Source organism: Solanum verrucosum, unplaced genomic scaffold (assembly GCF_900185275.1).
Source record: "Solanum verrucosum unplaced genomic scaffold, falcon-dt-bn FXZP01000253.1, whole genome shotgun sequence".
Classification (NCBI taxonomy): domain Eukaryota; kingdom Viridiplantae; phylum Streptophyta; class Magnoliopsida; order Solanales; family Solanaceae; genus Solanum; species Solanum verrucosum.
The window spans coordinates 1,217,002-1,236,221 of NW_026019984.1; the positions used below are offsets into that span (position 1 = coordinate 1,217,002).

General features: G+C 32.4%; 1 protein-coding gene across 1 annotated transcript; it reads left to right on the plus strand.

Moving 5' to 3' along the window:
• The first annotated feature begins 8,748 nt into the window (after window positions 1-8,748).
• Window positions 8,749-18,403, plus strand: LOC125817955 (auxin response factor 4). Its single transcript, XM_049497459.1, has 12 exons — window positions 8,749-9,699; window positions 9,799-9,855; window positions 10,279-10,464; window positions 10,567-10,651; window positions 10,718-10,808; window positions 11,627-11,791; window positions 14,816-14,935; window positions 15,025-15,100; window positions 15,851-16,016; window positions 16,260-17,002; window positions 17,087-17,277; window positions 18,162-18,403. The coding sequence occupies exons 1-12, from the start codon at window positions 9,328-9,330 to the stop codon at window positions 18,343-18,345; spliced, it is 2,436 nt and encodes an 811-aa protein (XP_049353416.1). The 5' UTR covers window positions 8,749-9,327; the 3' UTR covers window positions 18,346-18,403.
• The last annotated feature ends 817 nt before the right edge of the window (window positions 18,404-19,220 follow it).

Consider the following 19,220-nt stretch of genomic DNA (forward strand, 5'->3'; position numbering starts at 1 on the left):
TATACATAATTTTTGTTACCAATTATGTTAGTTATCATAAGCTTAATTTTCCTTGAGAAAATAATAAGACATTTGTAGTAGTATATTTTATCCATGAAGATTAATCTTAAACAAAGATGTATTATTATACAATATTATTTATGTTTACAACCAAAAATATAATCTAATAATTATATATATAAGGTGATAAAAAGAAGGATGTTGAAAGTTGTAGACAAATATAGGATTTATGTTGTCACAAGACAAACTAACATTATAGCTCTAAAAATGCCCATCTTTGTCTGGTCGGAAGACACTCAATTTTTGAAATGTGACTTGTTTTAACCAAAATAAATAAATTCCTATTGCCTAGAAAGAGACCTCAAGAATATTGCTAGAGAAAAAAAATATAACCCACATATTTTTAAGGGTAATCCTATGTCTTTTTTTTTTTTAAATGTGGTGGTGGTTGGGAGGGGGGGGGGGGTTAATTAATAACATTTTTAGATAAGTTATTGATAAATTTCGAGTTTAGTTACTGTAATATCTGACTAAGCATATTAAACTTTTAATTAATTGGATTGTGGATTTTTTATTTCTTTACTCGTGAATATTCATAAATTTACCATAGTTATATCACTTAATTGATTGAAGATTTAATGTTTTTAATCAGATATTATATGGACTAAATTAAAATTTATCGATAATTATGGGATCAAAAATGTTATTATTCTTTTTTTTAATAAAGGTATATGAATGTATGTAAAGAATAAGAGACCAATGAGACTACTAAGTTTATGTTACAAAAATACTTCACATTCTCTTCTTTTTTTTAACAATGATTAGATTGACTTAATCATTGTTTTAGCAACATGTTGCACCTAAGTAAACCATATATTAAAAAGTATTTGAAAATTGAAATGTATATAAGAGGGAAAGGGAAGACCAAAAAGATAAAAATTGAAATAAAATTAAAGAAAGTACAGGAATAAAAGAAGAAAAAGAGAGATGAGTTTCTTTTTCAAAAGGCAAGAATCTTAGCCTACCTATATATACACCAATTCAAAAAGATGAAATTAAAAGAAATAAAACAAAGGGAATTGAGAATCATAGCCTAATTGTTTTGGTAGAAATTAAAGATATGTGAAAAATGTAAATGAGTTTAACAAGTTCTACTATAACAAAATAAAATGACCTAATAATGTAAAAAAATACTCACATAAATTTATGAAAAATAATTAAATTGACACAGAAAAAAATATATATTTATAAAAATATATTTAAATATAAATAAATATATATTTTATTTTTAATAATTTAATTAAATTTTTTAAATGAGATGTTCGCGCGCCTAAAATATCATCATGTTTGTGCATAGAAGCTCTTCTCAAAGGCTGCAAAAAATCCATAATTATACACTGAGATAGAGCTTTTAATGAAAAATTAAATTGATTTCCATCAATGTCATAATTCAAAAAGAATGGCAAAAGTAATTATTTATGCCTTGTTCACTCCAATTATAGCAACTAGATTTGACTTCAAATTCTCTCGTGATTTGAATTATCAATAAGTAATGTTTGGATATGATTTTAAATCATGATAAAAATTATATTGTTAAAATTCAAATTTTGTTTGGATATGAATTTAATTTGAAAAATTATATTGTTTTTAATAAATATGAAATTTTACAATTTATGAAAATTATCAAAAAAAATTATAATCATAATTTATTTATATCGTAAGGCCACACATTAACAAATTACATATTATTTTCATATTTCTTTTATATTAAGATATTTACGATCACATGTTATTACAAAATTTTAAATATATTAAAAAAAATTACAAATATTCCATGGTCCAATAAATAAACAATAGTAGTAATTAATTATTCTCTAATGAATCATTTCATATAGTAAAAACAATTTCTTCACGTTGAGCAAAAATCTTCTTTTACAAAATTTTAAATAACAGATTCTTCTCCCAAATTTTTAAACTTTAGATGTTTAAGTCATAACGTACATAGTGAGTCTCTAAAGGGGAGTCTTGACGTAACTAGTAAAGTTCCGATCATGTGACTAAGAGATTACATGTTTAAGCTATAAAACAAGTCACTTGCAGAATTACAAAATAAAATTACGTATAAATTATAATAAATCCTTGTAATTCAACTCTCTCCTAAACCCTATACATAGCAAAAGCTTAATACGCCGAATTGTCCTTCTCTAAAGTATCAATATACAAAATAATAAACCTAGTCTTTTATAAAATAATAAATAAATAGCATAACATTACATGTCATTTAACTTAGCCTTACTTAGCATTTATTCCCTCACATTCTGAGTGTACACAAGTAAACAACTAAACCTATATAAACTCCAAATAAATAAACACACGCGTCCAACATAACGTCTCACGTGAATTGCCACATAAAACATATGTGTCTATTTATTCAAACTTTATACAGAATTAGAAAACATAGATATTAATTAAGTCTAAATTTAAATGACACGTCAAGATATTATGCCAAAAAATATTCTAGCAATTTTATCATTACAAAAAAGGTGAAAAGGATAGTTAAAGGCTTGATGGGCCATGAGGGTAAGTTTGTCTAGCCCAAAATAAAGTAAACATAAACAGTACCTTTGAGCCCACTAAAAGTAAGATACCCTTCCCATGTTTTAAGTTTTAACAGCTTTTTTTTTTCTTTTTTTAAATGCTCGTGCACTGCTAAAGTCAGTGTGTTGTCATTTTATGATTCACTCAATGGCAGTTTAGTAAATAAGTAAATATCATGAGGTTATTTTCGAAATAATATTTTAGTGAGTATTTACACATAAATTTTTATTCTAAATGTAAAATAGTGCTTTTAGAGATAAAAGGTGTAGTTGAGCTAGTTCACGCTAATGTTACAATAATAATAACATATTTAGTGTAATTTACCAAGTATGATAGGAAAACCTTATCACTACCTAGAGGTAGGAAGATTGTTTCAGATAAACTCTCGACTCAAGAAAAAGAATAGTCCAAAGCAACATAATTAAAAAAAAATAGAAATAAAGACAGTCATAACAGTCTGACAAATCATCATAAACAATAGCCATAACAAATACAACAATAATCGACCTGTAAAAAAAAATCAGATATAATAATCAAGCTCAAAGGACAATAAACTATAAGAGTATGTGTATGTATATATACAGGGGCATAGCCATGTGCATGTGAGGGTGCTTCGTCGAAAAAAAATATTGTATATACAAGTAAAATGATACATGAAGTGATTAAATAACATATTCTGGACACCCTTATCACAATAGGTTATCGTAGTCCAGTGGTTTTAGACCCCTTAGATGGGTTCTAGATGCCTTGAATGAGCTAGTGCATGTGTGTTCAAATCTCACTAGCAACAATGAACTGAAGTTATGTTATGTTTTGTCTAATCAACTTTCCACAATATTTTTTTGACCTACCTCTGCCTCTCATAAAATTATTCATAGTCAGTCTCCCATACCTCCACAACTGAAACATTCGTGCATCTCCTCTACCCATACCATCCTAATTCTAATTGCTTAGAATTATTTTTGGACTAAAATCCAAACAAAAGTATTAACACAATTAATAATTTATATAAATCAAACTATATACTATACAAATACGTATAATATTTGGTAGAGAAGGACCCCCCGGGAGTTAAGGGGTAAAAGGTGAGTGCGGGGGGAGGGGGGTGCAAAAGCGCAGGCAATTCTAAAATTTACTCACCTCTCTTTCATGCGCGTGGCAATCACGTTTTCCGAAGATTTTTATCGTGACTTATAATATTTTTATGTAATTTTTAAAAATATATGAATTTTATTATAAATAATAACAACATATCCAATGAATTTTTATAAAAGTGAAATTTAAAGAAGGTAGAGTATACACAATGTTGTGAGTTTGACACAGTCAAATAAATCAAAGCAGTAATAAAATGAAAAAATAGTACTAATTAGGAAAAACATGACAACGAATAAAGAAAATGTTGTGAATTCATCGTCAAATTTAAATTGGATGGGGGGATATCAATTTGAAAAAAAATTGAATATCAAGAATATTAATTTAAGTTTTACTCCATTTTTTTCAATTTATTTGGGAGTTTTTGCGTTTTAGAGAGTTAATTTAACTCATTTTTAAGTTAAATTAAATTAGATCAACTTAATATTATAAAATTAAAATATTAAAAAATCATATGAAAAATTCTTTGAAGTTGCAATTCTTCTCATGCGTGATGAAAAAAATAGCATTTAAAAATATTAATCAAAATTTTTACATAATTTAAATCTCGAAAAGCAAAAAATTCACTTAAATTAAGACAAAAACAATAACTAATAAGAATTTTAACCAAATTGTTTCCAAACTTATTTAGACATATTATAAGTAGTGCTCCTAACAAGGAACTTTTAGGAATCGTTTGATTCATTAACAAAGTTATCGAAGAATTATAATCTTGAAATTAACTTATCCACCTTTTAAGTATCAAATTTGAGATATAAATTTATTTTTAAATTTGATATTAAAATAAAATGAAGGTGTATCCACGCGCTGCCATAGGAGAGTAGACTTATTAGTTGTTGATAGCAACCATATAGCAGCAGACATAGTGACGAGACTTGAGAGTCGTTTAAAGTAACACTTACCCAATAGAAAGAAACAGTAGAAGACTCTAGGAATTATTATCTGTTAAAGTTACGCAAATATTAGTAAGATAAAAATTAATTATGTAGTATTATTAATAATAGAAGAATTGATCCTTCGGGATGACTCAGTTGGTTTGGAGGGTGGTCATCCACATGAATGACCCGGGATCGATCCCCCCTCAATGCTTTTTCAGTCGAGTCTGTCGCATAAGGTTTGCCTAGTGCAGTTTACATCCTCTATGTGTTTAGCAGACTATTACATAGTGAGGAATTTACCCAGTGCGCATAAAGTACTCACCCGAAAGCTAAAGACTGTGACAAAAATTATAGCGATTGTGAATTATGCTGAGGTTCAAAAACATTAATAGAAGGATTGACTATATGTACATGTATTAGCAATGTAAATGCCTTTAGGTTTTTTAACTTTTTATGATTTTACATTTAAACCAATTGAATTATTATCTATATAATGTTATGGATTGTAATTTGTATATGTAGTAAATATTTCCGTATAGTATTTAGTGTTTTGATATTTTTATTTAAATATCAAATATTATTTTTTCTAAAGTACATATGAAATATCAAATATCATATCAAAATAAATTAATGTCATAATCGAAGTGTGGAAAACTTCAATATCAATACCATAAAAACAAATATTTATCAAAGTCAAGCGAATCTAACATTTATTTTTTTGTGGATTTTAAATGTCATTGGACTCAATCATTGCTTGAGTAATTATGTTCGAATATATACATAGATCAATCTAAGCCAAAATTACTTTTTAATACGAAACTAAATTCACACAATATATAATAAAACACTTTAGATATAGTATCTAGTAATCTTCAACACTATAAAAAATGATTTTAGATTAAAAATGTATAGAAACGTCACCTTTTTTTCTTCAAAAAATAATTAATAAGAAGAAAGAATGTAAATTTTTGTTATTAAATGTAAGTTAATAAAGTATTTTATACTTGGTAAAAGATCTGCAAGCTTAGGGAATCTTTTAAATTAGTTTGTTGCATTTATTAGTGTATTAACTCAGAAAGACAAAATACTTTTGAGTGCATGAATTATTTTAAAGAGAAAAAGATAGAGAAAAAAAAATAGCTCATGAATTTAATGAAGGTATTCCTACTAATAAATACTTTTTCTTTCATTTCAAATTATCTGTCGTATTTTTTTATACGATTCTTAAAAATATATTAAATAGAAAAGATTTTTTGGTCATTTGTATTCTATCGCAACCTTTATAGTCTTTAGAAGCAATTACTATTAACTATCAAGTATAAAATGGAAAAAATAATTATTTTTTCATAAAAAAATTAAAATAAATGATTTAAAATAATTATTTTTAAAAATTACGATAAATACTTTGAGATCGAGATGGAGGAACTAGTAATGTACAAATAAAGGTAGTTATTTACTTTCTCTGTCCAACAATAGTTGTCCACTGTAATATTTTGGGATGTCCAACAATATTTGTGCACTTTATGAAATCAATAGATAATTTTACACTTAGTTCCTAATTTACCCTATCATTAATGATAGTCATTTATCTATTACATTTTTCAAGATATTATATTTATTATATTCAAATGGTGATATAGTAAAATTACTTTTTTATTTATAGTTTTTTAAGAAATGTTTAAAGTACACAAGTATTATTGAACATATCTTTTTATTTTGTTTAGAAAATAATAGTAATAATTATTGGGGTATCTTTATAAATTCCACCCACCAAGAAAAGATTGGTAAGGCAAGAAGCATAATTAAATTCAGTGACCAAAAAGGGGTAGTGCTACTTGCTAATGGAACACCCTATAAATGTTTTTTTTTTTCATTTTATTTTTTTTGGAAGTTAAAAAGCTGCATTTGTTTGCATTCAATGAGAAACTCCCCTTTTGTCTTGGTGGGATGGGTATGGGGGCCCTAACCTTATACTGAGTTATATACTTGTCTGTTAAATAATATTTGTTCATTATTAATTTTGTACGCTTTTTGAGAAAAAATAAATAGAAAGATAATTTTACTATATCATTTTTTGAATATAATAAATATAATATCTTGAAAAATATAATAAGAAAATGACTATAATTAATGATAAGGGTAAAGTAAGAACTAAGTGTAAAATTATTCATTAATTTCATAAAGTGGACAAGTATTGTTAGATATCCCAAAATAATATTGTGGACAACTATTGTTGGACAGAGAAAGTATCATTTTTCTAAGGGAAAATGATATGATATACACTTGATCTTATCATTTAGAATTGATTTATCCTCGTTATAAAAGTAGTTTATATATATACTTATTGTTGTACAAATGATTTACATATACTTCTACCGTTACAAAAGGAGCTTTATCTGACAGAAATGAAAAAATTAGTTTTAAATTTATTTATTTGTCTTTTAATTTTAAAAAAATATCATAAAGGGTATATATGATCCTTCTAGCAAAGTTTAAGGTATATTTTAATCTTTTTCATACGTAATTTTTTGTTTGACTTCTTTGATTATCATTATTTGAGTTTCTTATTTTTTCTCATTAAAACTATTTTTTTGCGGCAATATTGTAATTTAGTTTTTGTATTTGTAAACAAAAAATTTGACATCTTTAATAAATTTTACAAGAAAATTAGTGAAACATAAATAAATTTGACCATCAAAATATTAAATCTAAATTAGTTGTTCAAACAAAAAAGTTAAATAAACAATAATTATGTGAGGAGGATCAAATATACCCCCAACATATGGATTATACATTTTTTTAATAATTTAAAAAAAAAATCACTTTCATTTGAAGAAAAAGGTATATGTGCGTCATTTGTATACAAGTAGGCATATATATTGAATCACTTTTATAACGAGGGGCATATCAACTCTAAATAGCAAAATTGAGGGGTATATCAAACCCTTTCCCCTTTTTCCAAATTTAATAATTAAAGATAGATTGTTGCACTAAACTTTCTCTATATCTGAATTCGAAAAATAATCATAATTTCAAGGCTTAAACCTCTAACTTTCTAGTCATACAACGACAGTTTTTACCGCTGTGCTAAACTTTCTTCAAATTTAACAACTACATTTTACTATAACCAAAATATTAGTATTGAGTTCATCTGAATTTAATATTTTTGATGTGTAACATAAATTTATGCCTAAAGTTTTTAAAATCATTGTAACAAATAGTAGCTATGAATTCATAACTATAAAATTGTAATGTGTTCAGTGCTAAAATCTTAAAAGTTGAATCCATGAAGCTTAAATTTTATATCCACTTCTAATAGTTATGCCTCAATTTCATAACTTCGCATGTGTGTAGTGACAAGTCAAGACTTTTACAAAAGGAATTCAATATATATATATAAATACAAAGAAGCTAAAGTGATATATGCATTAAAAAAAAGCTTTGTATATACATTATAATATTTCGACCAATAAGATTTGAATGAACTTATTGCGATAATTTAGCTCTATCCATATCTGTGTGAAGCTACTCACGTTGACGATTCCAAACCTGAATAGAAAAGAAGGACGCAAAAGGTTTTGATGAATCTCCAATACCCTAGCTTCACTCGTATCGTTATGAGCGTGCTCACATTGACGATCTCAAATCTGAATAAAGAAGGAGAATTGTTGTAAACTGACGCACAATATAAAACATCATATTGACAATCATAAATCCTACTAAAGAAGAAGTATTGCGACACCAACTTGTCATGACCTGATATCTCGAGTCATAATGACACCTATTATAAGCTCACCCACGCCTATGAGTATCCCCACGACAGGCTCAATATCAACGCTAACGACTGGTGCTCGAACACCCAACATGAAACTTATTCATAATCAATCCAAACTTAAACAACAACAAAAGAAAATTAAGTAGAAAGGAGAAAAAAAAGAAGAAAAAAAAAAAGGAGAAGCAGAGAATCAATACTATGATTATGCTCCACATATATTTTAAAAAGGAAAAAAACAAAGAGAAAAAGGCAATACAAAGCAAAGCAAAAAAGAAAGAAAGAAAGATGGTTGATGAAGATGTGTGGGTTCTGTACTGTCTTTAACCTGTCCCCTCCACTCAACACAGTATTGGGTCTATCTTTCAAAACAAATTAAAAAAAAAAAACAGTTTTTGAGTCCAAAAGGGCACTAACCACATTGGCCTTTTCCCACTTTTGCTTCTGTGCTACCTTAGCAATTGTCTATGTCTTCTGCTTCTTCTGCTCCCTCTTCTTTCAACTCCAAAATGGGAGTGGAAATGGAATCATACTTTGAATTTCTTGTTATTATTTGATACCCCCCTTACCCCCCCCTTCACCCCTTTTCTTTCTTTTATCCTCTTTCCTTCCAAAAACATGACTTTCTTGTTCTTTTCTGTTGAGTTTCTTTTCCTGTTCTTGCTTTAAAGACAACCCCTTTTTCAAAATATTAGCATTTCTTGAGTATGATTTGACTTCATTTCCTAATTTTCTATTCAGCTTTGTGGCAAACACTTGATTGCCCTCTTACTCAACTTTCTTGAATTTGCCTTTTTTCTTGTTTTTGTGTCCTGTTGTTGTGGTTTGTGGGTTGTGTAATACTAAACTGAGAAAACAAGAAAAACCCAAAACAAAAAAAACAAAAAAGAACCAATTTTTTTGTTTGGGGTGTTTTGTTTTTTTCATATGGAAATTGATCTGAATCATGCATTAGTGAGTGAAGTGGAGAAGAATGCATGTTGTAATGAAGAATGTGATAAAGGGGGTGGTGGGGGTTGTGTTAATTGCTCTTTGTACACTTCCACTACTTCTTCTTGTTCTTCAAATGTATCTTCGTCTTCTTCACTTGCTCTTACTTCAATTTACAAGGAGCTTTGGCATGCTTGTGCTGGTCCTCTTACTAGTTTACCCAAGAAAGGAAATGTAGTGGTTTATTTCCCTCAAGGTCATATGGAAGAAGCTGTTTCTGTTTTTCCATTTTCACCTATCAAGATTGATTTCCCAACTTTTGGTCTTCAGCCTCAGATCTTCTGTAGAGTGGAAGATGTCCAGTTGCTTGTAAGGAACTTAATTTTTTTTTTTGCCCCCTTTTAGATTAAAGGTTTTAGCTTTGCTTGTCTTTTTTGTAACATTTTTTATAATCTTGTGAAATAACAGGCAAATAAGGAAAATGATGAGGTGTATACACAGCTCACTCTTCGACCTCTTCCAGAGGTAAGATCAGTAATTGCTTACATGTTCAATCTTTATTTTTTTAATTTCTTTTGATAACCGTGGTGTCTGGGCTAGCTTTCGCGACATTTGGCTAATTTCATGTATAACTGTCACCTCCCACAACAGCAACATGTACCTGATAACTCTATCCACCAAGTCTAGGGCAAAATGGAAAAAATCACCTAGTGTTTTTGTCTCTGCTATGTCATGTTCAATCTTGATCTTTTGCTGTTTTATGTACAAATTTTGAGTAAAGGTGTTGACTTTAATGTGTTAAGCTGATGTTTTGTTCATTTATTTACATGGTTCCACTGTAAAGGGATCTTTTTAGTTTTTTCTACTTGAATTGGTCTTTTGTTTTTTAGTGTAATATCTTACATTGAGCTTAGACTGAGTTTTCCCTGATTTCATGGTGTTTTCCAGTCAATGGCTATAAGCTTAGAGGGGAAAGAACATGAAGATTCGGGGACTGATGAGGAAGGGAATGGAGTTAATCCTGGGAAATCAGCTTCTCACATGTTCTGTAAAACGCTGACTGCTTCGGATACCAGCACCCATGGTGGCTTTTCAGTTCCCCGTCGAGCAGCTGAAGACTGTTTCCCCCCTCTGGTGTGACTCCATTCCAGGCTTTTGCTAAAGAGATTGTTAGTTGATTTCTTGTAATTGTCTGGTTAATTTACTTCTATCTTGGTGCTACATTATAAAATGTAGGATTACAAAGAGCAAAGACCCTCTCAGGAGCTGATTGCTAAGGATCTGCATGGAGTAGAGTGGAAATTTCGTCACATTTATAGAGGTATTGAGTTAAATAGTTAGATACTTGCTTGGTTCGAAATATTTATGTTTGATGCTTTTCTTTCAGGCCAGCCAAGGCGACATTTGCTCACTACTGGATGGAGTATCTTTGTCAGCCAAAAGAATCTTGTCTCAGGGGATGCAGTTCTCTTCTTGAGGTATACATACCTGTTATCCTTGCTGTATTTGAAAATAAAATTTTGTAAAACTTCATATAAAGTAGAACCATAAATGGAGATGAAACAAAATTAAATTCGAGTCCGCCTGAATCCACAATGTGTGTTTAAGAAACTTAATTCCCTTCTAGTACCTGAGGTATAAGATTATTTTCTCCCATGATAAAATGGATAAACCACACTGGTGTAGTGGTACTTCAAACCCTAGTGTACAACGAACACAAAGAGTAGCCAAATCACACTTGCAACTTACTTTGCAAGTGCATGAAATATTGCAGAAAGAAGTAGAGTAATTCATATTTTTGGTAAGTAAAAATCCGAGGAAGCGGACATGTAATTATAGCCAACAAAGGGTAGTTTGAACAAGTGTTATTGTGCCTTACGGAAAAGTTACAACCTATCCAATGTAAAGGTGCTATTCAAATTGCATTATTTCCCCTGGTGTCTTTTTTTGGGAAAACACCTATTCATTTCTCATTCACACCTCTTAACAAACCCAACAATATCTTGGCTCAATGGTATATGTACTCCGAATGGTTAGCTTTTAAGGTACTAGAGCATCTTTACCGGTGTGCTTGGAAAGAGAAGGAGGGTGGAAAGTGAACAATATTAAAATATCAAGTCATTGTACTTGGAAGCTGGAAAAGCATTAGGTCCAATTCCTAGGTTTTCAATATGTCATAATGACCCATTAGGATACCAATGCCAAGATCTTAATTGATCCGCTATTCAACTTTTGAAGTTTGTTAAGTCGCGATAGGTATTTAAATTTTATTCAAGCAGTCAGATGATCCTTGCAGGGGAGAAGGTGGAGATCTCAGACTGGGAATAAGAAGAGCTGCAAGACCTAGAAATGGACTTCCTGAATCGATAATCAAAAGTCAATACTCTGGACCGGATGTTCTTTCGTCAGTTGCTACCGCCCTATCAGCAAAGAGCACTTTTCATGTTTTCTATAGCCCAAGGTATTTCACCATATCTCTGTGCATTGTTTTCTATTTAGTTGTTGGCCTATTTACATGGTAAAATCTGTGGCAATATCCCTCATCCGTACATCTTTCACTATTTTAGGCTGTGCGACGTTAATGAGATTTGATATTCACATGCCTTAGATTTTAATTGCATTTAAGTCATGAAGGCATAACAACCAAATACATAATTGCTTATTTCCATCCAACCAGTCATTTGCGGAGATTGAAATGAATTGTCTATGTTTTGGCTACCACCATTTTATGTGTCCAATTAATATCTTAACAAATACAAATGGTGTAGGCGTGTAGGCCTTCTTCGTGCTGATCAGTTGTATTAGAAGATTTGCTTAGCTTTAAGCAAACAGTTCTGGAGGAGTAAAGTCGTACTATTTCAGTCAAACTTTGGAACTAAGCTAGTGTTGATGGTGTGAAGTTTGATATCCAGGGATAAATTTATACTCGTTTATTTGACATAAATATGCTTTAGAAAAATCCAAACTAAGCTGATTATGGGTGGTACTACTTGTAATCATGTTGCAGTTTAAATGTTTTTAATTACTTGAAAAGGTCATAGATAGAATGATGTATGAATTGGTTTAATGAGATAGCACTGAAACATCAGTGATTATCGCCATTGCTAAAAATACTGTGTTGTTATGGTAATGATGCACTGAAGTATGAAGTAAGATTTGGAATATTATAATTGGGGAGCTCCAAAATGAACCTATATGGTTTCATAGCAGTGTGGCAATAAATTTGGCTCTATTGCAATCCATCTTTATTATATTTGTTAGTTTGTTTCTAGATTGAGGCACAACTAGTGGCTTTCCCGTTTATTCATGTGTCATCAGCTGCAGAACAAAACGTAATTGAGGGTAGTAATTCGTTGAGTTTCCCACATCGGTCATTTAGGGATGAGAAGATCTGTTTATATTGTCTTGGACAATCCTCACCTCATGAGCTAGGTTTTGGAGTTGAGTTAGACCCAAGATCCATTTTTTTGGCGTGCCGGGGGTGTTGACTGTTGAGTTCCCACATCAGTCATTTAGGGATGAAAATACCTCTTTTTCTTTTTTATAAGAGGTATGAGGTCTCTTAATATGGTCTTGGACAATTCTCACCTTATGAGCTAGTTTTTGGGGTTGAATTAGGCCAGGTCTATTTTTGTACCATAACTTATACTAGTACCCAGGTATTTGATCCATTCTATAGGCAGTGATCTTTCTGTTTGCTAAACCATCAATCACCTTCCAACTAATAGTCCTCTGATTCTGAACTTCAGGTATCTGATGAAATTTTTTAGTTGAGAGACAAGTTAGCTATTCGTTTAAACTGAGTGATTCAGATGCATGTGTCTTTCTATGCAAATGTAGTGCAAAGCATGCTCTAGTGGCTCATATCAAGTAGGTTTCCTAGTAGGTCAATGCTAGGAAAGCAACTTGTCTACTGGTTGTCTCTACTTCGACTAGTTCATTTTTCATTGTCAGCATCTAAAGCATCCGAAGGATGATCTTGAGGTTGACCCAAATCTTGCACTGTGCTATCATATATATAACTGCACTTACCTGGCAAAGGGAAGTACTTTGCCTATTCATATTTATGAAATGAAGCAGCTGTTTCTTTTTAGTGATGTTCATATTTGATGCAATGTTGTTCATTCAGATTTCCTTCAAGTTTGAGTTGAATAAGAGAATGTTTTTTTTTTTTTGAGAATGGTAAAGTTGTATTCATCAGCAATGAGGGTATGCTGGCAACCAAACAAAAAAATTCCAAGGCGAAGTAGTCATGATTACAAATAGCCTAGGAAATCTACTAACTGATTTACATCATCTATACCCTCTTCTTTACACCAAAAATATAGAGTATTAATGCAGTTTTCTTTAACTTTCTGCATTGGGTTAGTAATATTCTTAAAGCACCTATTGTTTCTTTCCTTCCAAATTGACCACCATATGCAAGATGGAACTAGATTCCACCATTTTTTCTGTGTTTTACTTCCCCCTCTTCTCATCCAACAGTTTAATAGGTCAGCAGTATGCTCAGGCACCACCCAAGGATCTTGAATAATGCTTTGAAACAGATACCATATCTGGGCAGTCACTCTACAGTGAAGGAACAAATGATTGTTTGTTTCCTCCTTCTCATGGCAAAAGAAGCACCTAGAAACAATCTGAAATCCTCTTTTTTTCAGTCTCTCCTGAGTCAGACATGCTCTTCTGCACACTAACCATGTGAAACACTTTATCTTGGTTGGGGTGTTGGATTTCCAGATTTGTTTCCAAGGTCCAGCAATCTCCCCCGGCTGTGTTGCCAGGTCTCTTTTGTACATTCTTCCAACAGAGAATTCCCCATCCCTATCATGTTTCCATCTGATTGCATCAGGATTAGAGTTGAATAAGAGAATGTTACAGTTAAATATATCATCGAAGTGAATTATTTCAATGTTATGAAACCAGTTTTACATTCCAGAAGCGAAATTTCTTATAGAAGAACCCATGGTGTATAAAGTTCGCGAGGAAGTGCATCTCTGGTAGATATGTAAGAAATTTGATTCACTGGTATAAAGATATTAATGCTCTTGGAAGTTAAATCGTCTACTTTTCTGTCTTTAATTCAACGTGTGAAAATTCAGACTTGAAAAATATTACCTATTGGTAAAACCATTGACAATATGGAAGGGTTGATTCAGTTAAGAAGATGAGAAAAGGCATGATTTCTACTGCTTTTTTCAATTCATGTGTTTCAAACAGTGACTTGTCCTGATTATGAAACCATTTATTTCCCAAGGAATAAGGAATAACAAAGAACTATGATTTTCAGAAAATAATCTGATGGACAAAAAAGTCTCATATTATGTGCACTCCCGTAGACTGTAGTCAAGTTCCTTCATCTTAAAACATGTGAAGTTTATTCTTTAGTCACTTCTGCAGCTTTCAGAAGTTCGTGTTACGAATTTTCAAGATATTATTGTTCTTTTATTGCTATGTAGATGAGTTAAAGTTTTTTCTTATAATGTAGGGCAAGTCATGCTGCTTTCGTTGTACCTTACCAAAAGTACGTGAAAGCCATCAACACTCGGATTCCTGTTGGGACAAGATTTAAAATGAAATTTGATTTGGATGATTCACCTGAAAGAAGGTAATTGTATCCTTACTAAATCCCATCAATGCTCTTCTTCCTTTCATTAGGTTTCTGTTGTAATAAAAACATTCTATCACTGCATGCAGGTACAGCGGTGTAGTGACTGGGATAAGCGATATGGATCCCTTTAGATGGCCCAACTCTAAATGGAGATGCTTGATGGTATGCCTGGCATATAGTTATCATTCTGTTGTTTTTTAAGTACTCCCTCCGTTTCAATTTGATTGTCTGGTTTTGACTTGGTACGGAGTTTAAAAAAATACAATAGACTTTTGAATTTTGAGGTCTTAAATTAAAGATATGTAGAATGTACCAAAATTCCCTTTAATCTTATGGTAATAAACATGCCATGTGGAGAGTTGTAACTAAAGAGTTGCCATAAAAGGGTGATTTTGGTCCACCTAACACTTCATGTTTTTTGAATAAGTTGGAAGTTCTTCTATTTATCTGAAGGGTGATTTTCTTGCTTCCTTGTTATTTGCAAAAGCATATATGTTCTTGAATTTTCTGCTGGTGTTACCTTGTGACTTAGATCAGCTCTACTCAGAGGTCTTGTAACACGTAAACTGCTGGTTGAATACCTCTAGGAACACTGAAAGGACCATATATTCTTTGGTTTGATTAATCAAGGTCATAAAAATTGGCCATGCCATGAATTATCAAACTATTCTCACTTCGATGGTAAATATAATGAGAAATTGTTAACTCAGGTGTTGTAAGATGATTGATTTATTTTTTTCGTGGCAAGACTGATAAAAGTTTGCTATCGTCAAGACATTCAAATACTGAAGTACATTCATGTATTTCATATTTGTGTTATCTTCCCAAACAGAACTGTTACAATAAGTATAATGCCTATTACGCAACTTGTAAACTTTTTGATATAAGTGCCTATGCCATCAATTTTAATAGGTCAGATGGGATGAAGATATAATGAGTAATCATCAGGAACGGGTTTCTCCTTGGGAAATTGATTCTTCAGTTTCCTTACCACCACTGAGCATTCAGTCCTCACCAAGACTGAAGAAACTGCGGACTAGTCAGCAGGCACCATCAGTACTGGACAGCCATTTTGCTGGTACTGATCTAACTTTTCTAAATCCTTTCGTATTATGTTGTCATTATGTTGTATCGGTACTGCATTGGACTGTTTTTATCCTTGAGCTGACAGTCTGTTGGAAAGAGGTCTCTCTACTAAGGTCTGCGTACACGTACACACTACCCTCCCAGATCCTACACAGAGTATATAGTTGTTGTTGTCATTATGTCGTGATTACACTGAAGTTCGTTTTTTTTTTTCCCGATTTTGTTATTTTATCAGGAGGGAGTGCTCTTTTAGACTTTGAGGAGTCAATAAGATCCTCCAAGGTCTTGCAAGGTCAAGAAAATTTAGGTCTGATATCACCTCCCTATGGTTGTGATAAACCAGTCCGCCCACTGGATTTCGAGCTGCAAAGAGTAGCTCGTCACAATCTCATGCCAAATGGTGTAGAGAACATAATTGTTGGTGACTTTGTGAAAACTCAGCCTCCAACTACCTACACAGGCTTTCTGGAATCCAATAGGTTTCCAAAGGTCTTGCAAGGTCAAGAAATTTGCTCGTTAAGATCCCTTACTGGAAAAGGTGATGTTAATTTTGGTGCTTGGGGAAAACCTGAATTTGGTTGCAATGTTTTCGGCACATATCAGAGGCCGAGAGCCAATTTCTATCCTCTCGCTTCTGAAGGGGCGAGGAATGTGTTTTTACCTTACAATGCGATGTATAGAGCTGGACAAGATCCCGTGGTTCCCTCCTACATAACTACTTTCCAAAGAGAAAATCCTACCTTGAACCAGAATTCAATCCAAAATGTGGTTAGGAGGGAAGAAGTTGGAATGCCGAAGTTTGTAAATGAGCAGAGGCCACCGGAGATGTCTAAAGTATCCATTCCAGAGAATCATTTCAAGAATGAAAATGACGGCTCCTTCAATGCACAGGCTTCATGTAAACTGTTTGGCTTTTCCTTGACGAAAGAACCATCTACTCCTAGCTCGCAGAGTTCTGGTAAGAGGAGCTGTACAAAGGTAAGTTTCCATAAGTTGCATGTAGCGAATTGGAACTGGTTTTTCTTCAGACTCTATTGCTGATATTTGATAAATGGCGTGAAGGTTCACAAACAAGGCAGCTTGGTTGGACGAGCCATTGATCTCTCGAGATTGAATGGCTATGACGACTTACTGGTTGAGTTGGAGAGGCTTTTCAACATGGAAGACCTCCTAAGAGATCCCAACAAGGGGTGGCGAATCTTGTACACCGACAGTGAGAATGACATGATGGTTGTCGGAGATGATCCATGGCAGTAAGTCCCTTTCTCATGCATTTCCGTTTCTCATCGCTGTCTCAATTGTTTGATACTACATTCAAAAAATATTACTTCTTGATTTATTAATGCATATGAATCACGAGAACCACAGAAATTTCTCTTCCAATTAGCTGAGTTCCACTAGAAATTGGAGTTTCGGATATTAGCTAACCTCCACTTGAAATCCGAGTTTTCTTTTACTTTTCTTCTCCCATGTTAAGATAAATTTCTTTCCTTGAGCTGAGGGTCTATCGGAAACAACCTCTTTACCTCCAAGGTAGGGGTAAGGTCCGCATACACTTTACCCTCCAAGGTGTGTTTAGTATGGAGGGAAAATGCTTCTGAGAAAATGTTTTCCAATTTTCCCGTCTTTGATTGGTCAAAAATTTTGGAAAACATTTTCTCCAAGTAATATAAGTTCTTTAAAAATGAGGAAAATGACTTCCCTAGTTGAAGTAGGGAAAAGAAGTTCCTAAAATAGCATACCATACTGATTTTCTCCTTTCCACCCTCCCAACACACCCACCCCCCATTCTCGCCACTCCCACCACACATAGTGTTTCCCTTGAATTTATACACAAAGCTTACTTATCACACACAAGAAAATAAATAAGAAATCACTTATTTTTCAAGAAAGTATTTTCCAGAAAAATAGTTTCCTTTATACCACACCTTAAATTAGAACTTGTTATTTTGCAATTTCTGCCGAGCAGCAAAATCTTGATTCAGGGAAAAAGTAAGGTCGATGTACACACTGTCCTCCCCAGACCTCGCTTGTGGGATTACTCTGGTTGGATATGTTGTTGGAAAAAGTATAATTTCCCTTGATAGGTTGATTTGCTAATCAGTAACTTGGTTACCTTCTAAATGACTTTTTGCAGTGAGTTCTGTGAGGTAGTATCCAAGATCCATATATACACTCAAGAAGAAGTGGAGAAAATGACTATTGAGGGGATCAGTGATGACACTCAAAGTTGTTTGGAGGAGGCACCAGCAATCATGGATGTCTCAAAGTCTTCTTCAGTTGGCCAGCCTGATTCTTCTCCAACTGTAATCAGGATTTGAATAAAGTTGAATGGAGTACCTATGAATGTTCATGCTTTTTTATGTTATGTTATGTTATGTTAAGTGATATATGTGATGATAATACTACTCTACCTACTACATGTTCTTGTTATGTTTAATAAATTATTATCACTTAATATGTTTTGTTAAATGTTGGAAGTCTGTTTTCAACTACAATGGGAGCTTGTATGATGAAAACTGTGGTGACTCATATGTCAATAACTCTGAATTCTATGTTTCACTATGTATATTATTGAACATTGTATGAATACCCCTTTCTTTCTAACCCCCCACCCCCAAAGTGGTATGCAGTTGCCTTGAGACCAGCTTGACCAAAAGGTTGAGGGCAAAGAATACTTGGTGAACATAGTTCAAGATCAATGTAATATTGAGGCAACTAAGTAGAGGATAGAAAGATGTGATCCCCCTCCTAAAAGAGATGTAGTTGTCTGAACCAAGCTTTCGAGAGGTTGTGCTCGACCTAATGGGTAAGTCCAAGAGTACTTGGGTGGATATAATTCAGATCGATGTAATTAAGACAACTAAGTAGAGGATGGGAAGATGTGACTTACCCTCCCCCCTCCCCCTCTCCACACACTAAAAAAAAAAGTGGTGTGTAGTTGTTTGAACCTAGTGTTCAGGAGGTTGTGCTTGACTTAAAGGGTAAGCGCAAGAATACATGGATGTACATAGTTCAGGATCGATGTAATTGAGACAAGGATATGAAAATGTGAGCCCCCTCCCAAAACCAAGTTGTGTACTCGTGTTTGGTAAATAATATATTATCTACTTTTAACTTTGTTTTTACCTACTTAATCTTAGAAGGTTATATTATTCCATTTTGTCAAATATTTTATTTAGTAGGAGTATTTATG